At 40.1% G+C, this 3,228-nt stretch overlaps 1 protein-coding gene across 1 annotated transcript; it reads left to right on the top strand.

The window, feature by feature from the left end:
• The first annotated feature begins 555 nt into the window (after nt 1-555).
• Nucleotides 556-1,272, top strand: LOC127234161 (pseudouridine-5'-phosphatase). The gene has a single exon (XM_051200961.1). It carries the CDS (start codon nt 556-558, stop codon nt 1,255-1,257), a length of 702 nt encoding a protein of 233 aa, XP_051056918.1. The 3' UTR covers nt 1,258-1,272.
• The last annotated feature ends 1,956 nt before the right edge of the window (nt 1,273-3,228 follow it).

Here is a 3,228-nt window from a genome sequence, read left to right as displayed (position 1 = left end):
GTGGTCAGGAAATCACTAAGATTTTAAGAGAATGTGTTCTCTTCATACTTTAATATCTTTAATGAATTGATGTCTCTTTAGAAAAAATCTATGAAGGCTCATCAGAAAACACTTCCTTTATCAAATTTTTGATAAAAGAATTTAATTTCTCAAAGACATAGTTCCTTAAAAAAACAAACACTTGCTATCTTTTCACTTTTAGATCCATAGTCTTAAAAAGGCTTATTTTATTCAGTTAATGAAGAAGTTACTCCTTTCTCCCTCCCTTGGCTTCCATGTCTGCTTCCTCATTCATTTCTACCATCTACCTAAATCCATGACTAGACCAGGGTCATAAATAAAGCATGATGTTAGATTTATCCCCTATATTATCATTTGTTCTCTTGTTTCTTGGTTAGTCTTCACCACGAGATTTTGTTAAGGTTATGACACTATAGTTCATGTTTCTATAGCTTGCCATGGGAATACGTCACAAAGGCCCACAACACACACGCGAAGGACAAGCTGTCTGGGCATGCACACCTCTTCCTGCCTGCCCCCTCAACCACCCTCACGATGGCGGCGGCGGTTCATTCGCCCCAGTTTCGGCCAGTAACACATCTGATATTTGACATGGATGGACTGCTTTTGAACACTGAAGATTTATACATGGACGTGTTTCAAGAAATATGCGGTCGCTATGGGAAGACGTACAACTGGGATGTCAAGTCGCTGGTCATGGGGAAAAAGGCCCTAGAATGCTCAGAGATCGTAGTGGACACCCTGAAGTTGCCCGTGTCTAAAGAAGAGTTTTTGGAACAAACCCAAGGGAAGCTGAAGGAGGTGTTTCACACAGCGTCACTCATGCCGGGAGCTAATGATTTGGTTCATCACCTGCGGAAACACCACCTACCCTTAGCGGTGGCCACCAGTTCCGCGTCCCTCGCTTTCCAAATGAAGACCAGCAGACACAAGGAGTTCTTTGGTTTGTTTAATCACATCGTTCTGGGGGATGATCCCGAGGTAACTAAGGGCAAGCCAGCCCCAGACATATTCCTTACCTGTGCCAAGAGGTTCTCTCCTCCTGCGGCTCCAGAAAACTGCCTTGTCTTTGAAGATTCCCCTAACGGAGTGGAGGCAGCACTGACCTGTGGGATGCAGGTAGTCATGGTACCTGATAAAAACTTGAACAAAGACCTGACGAAAAAAGCCACCCTGGTACTGGGTTCCTTACAGGACTTCAAACCTGAGCTCTTTGGTCTGCCAGCCTACCAATGAGGGTGAAGGGTGAGCATGCTGAGTGGACGTCATGAAACCCAAGGCTGGTTTATGACCCACATTACCGAGGGGGGGAAGTTAGAAAATCAACAGCATCCAGATTAAAAGCTTCATTGTCAATGCAGGTTATGAAATTGTCTGATCCATTGTTTACTTGGCCTCCTCTGTGATTTGCTCCCCATATAACCATGCAGAGAAAAACGAGAGCCCAGACTGAACATCTGCAGTTACCACCTAAAATAAAGCTAACTTGATATACAATAAATGGAGTGTGCATGCATGTATACATACACATGAATATGCCTATGTGATTATACATGTGTATCATGTTAAGTTCATGGGTATATATGCATATATGTACATTATGTCATTTTCCCAAATAATAATCATACTTAGCGTTTTCTGTTTCTGCATAGCCATAAATGGGTATGTGTACATAAATATATGAACATCTATATTACATATACTGCTTCTGTTCTTCCAGAGTTGACAATAACAGTGTGGTGTTAATTGATGAGTGAGATGGTCGTTCTGTCTGTCTGCTCATTGGCTTAAGAGTGAAAGCCTTGGTAAGGATGATTGTCCTCAGCCAGCTATAAGCTATTTTGAGACCTCAGGTAGTTATGGGAACTTCAGTCAGAATCTTACTATATGTGTCTATGGCACATACCTTCCATGTACATCCTAATCTGCACATAAGAATGTTTTTAACCTCAGAACCAATACTGTTTATGAATACTAATTTATACTTTTTAAAGATGTATTATATATGTATACTAATTATGTATATTTATGTAGTATATATATAGAATGGAATAAATCGTATTATGTATAAGTTATATGTAAATATATAATAAATAAGTTACATATTTATTGAGACAGGGCACTACCATGTAGCTCTGGCTGGCCTGGAACTGACTATATATAACAGGCTGGACTTGAACTCACTGAGATCCTCCTGCCTCTGCCTCTTAGGGCTGAGATTAAAGGCATGTGCCTCCATACAACATCAATGATTCTTGTTTTTCAAGTACAGCACTCAGAGCACCAGGAAAAGTTTCCCACATCCAATCTTAGGGCACGGTACTTCTTATTGCCTCCTCGAACTTGGACTGTGTGTATACGACGAGGGCCAATCTTCGTGCTGGCAGCAGGCAGTCCTAGTTCATACTTCGCTTCTTGTGGTAGGGCTTTCTCTTACCCCCGGTCTTGCGGCGCTTGTGCCAGTTGTCCCGAGAGATGCCCATCGCTCGGTGCTGGCTGGAAAGAGGAAGCACAAACTTGAAGTAAATCTTTACCAAAGCATATATCCAACAAAAAGATGTATTCAATATATGCAAAGAACACTTAAAACTCTTGAAGTTCAACAAAAATAAAAAACCAATCCAACTTAAAAAACTAGGCCACAACAGACACCTACAAAAGAGGAATGGTTGGAAAATAGACATGAAAATTTGCTCATTAAATAATAAACAATTGTATCTATTACAATGATTAAATTGCTATAGACTAGAGAAAAAAAACCCATCATACCAAGTGGAAAACAACAGACACTTATCTGTGGGGATGCAAAACAATTCAGTGACACTAGAAAACAGTTATACTTTTTTCTTTTTACAAAGTTAAACATAACCTTCCTACAGATTCAAACACAGCACTCCCAATTATCTACCCAAATAAGTTGAAAAGTTTTCTCTACACAGCAACCAACACACAAATGTTTATAGCAGTGTTTTGATAATTGCCCCCCAAAACTAGGCAAAAACATGTCCTTCGCTTGGAATAAGTGGGTACATGCATACAATGGGATGCTGTTTAGTGATGTAAAGAACTGCAGCTTAATAAGACACAAAACAACATAAGGAGACATAAGAGCACATTGCTAAATAAGTCAGTTTCTAAAGGTTATGTTCCGTAGGATCTAAATATATTGCATTCTGGAAAAGGCACGAGTACAATAGAGACAAGAAA

Source organism: Phodopus roborovskii, unplaced genomic scaffold (assembly GCF_943737965.1).
Source record: "Phodopus roborovskii unplaced genomic scaffold, PHOROB, whole genome shotgun sequence".
Taxonomy (NCBI): domain Eukaryota; kingdom Metazoa; phylum Chordata; class Mammalia; order Rodentia; family Cricetidae; genus Phodopus; species Phodopus roborovskii.
Note: the sequence above shows the minus strand (reverse complement) of the source record. Positions and strands in the feature narration are given on the sequence as shown.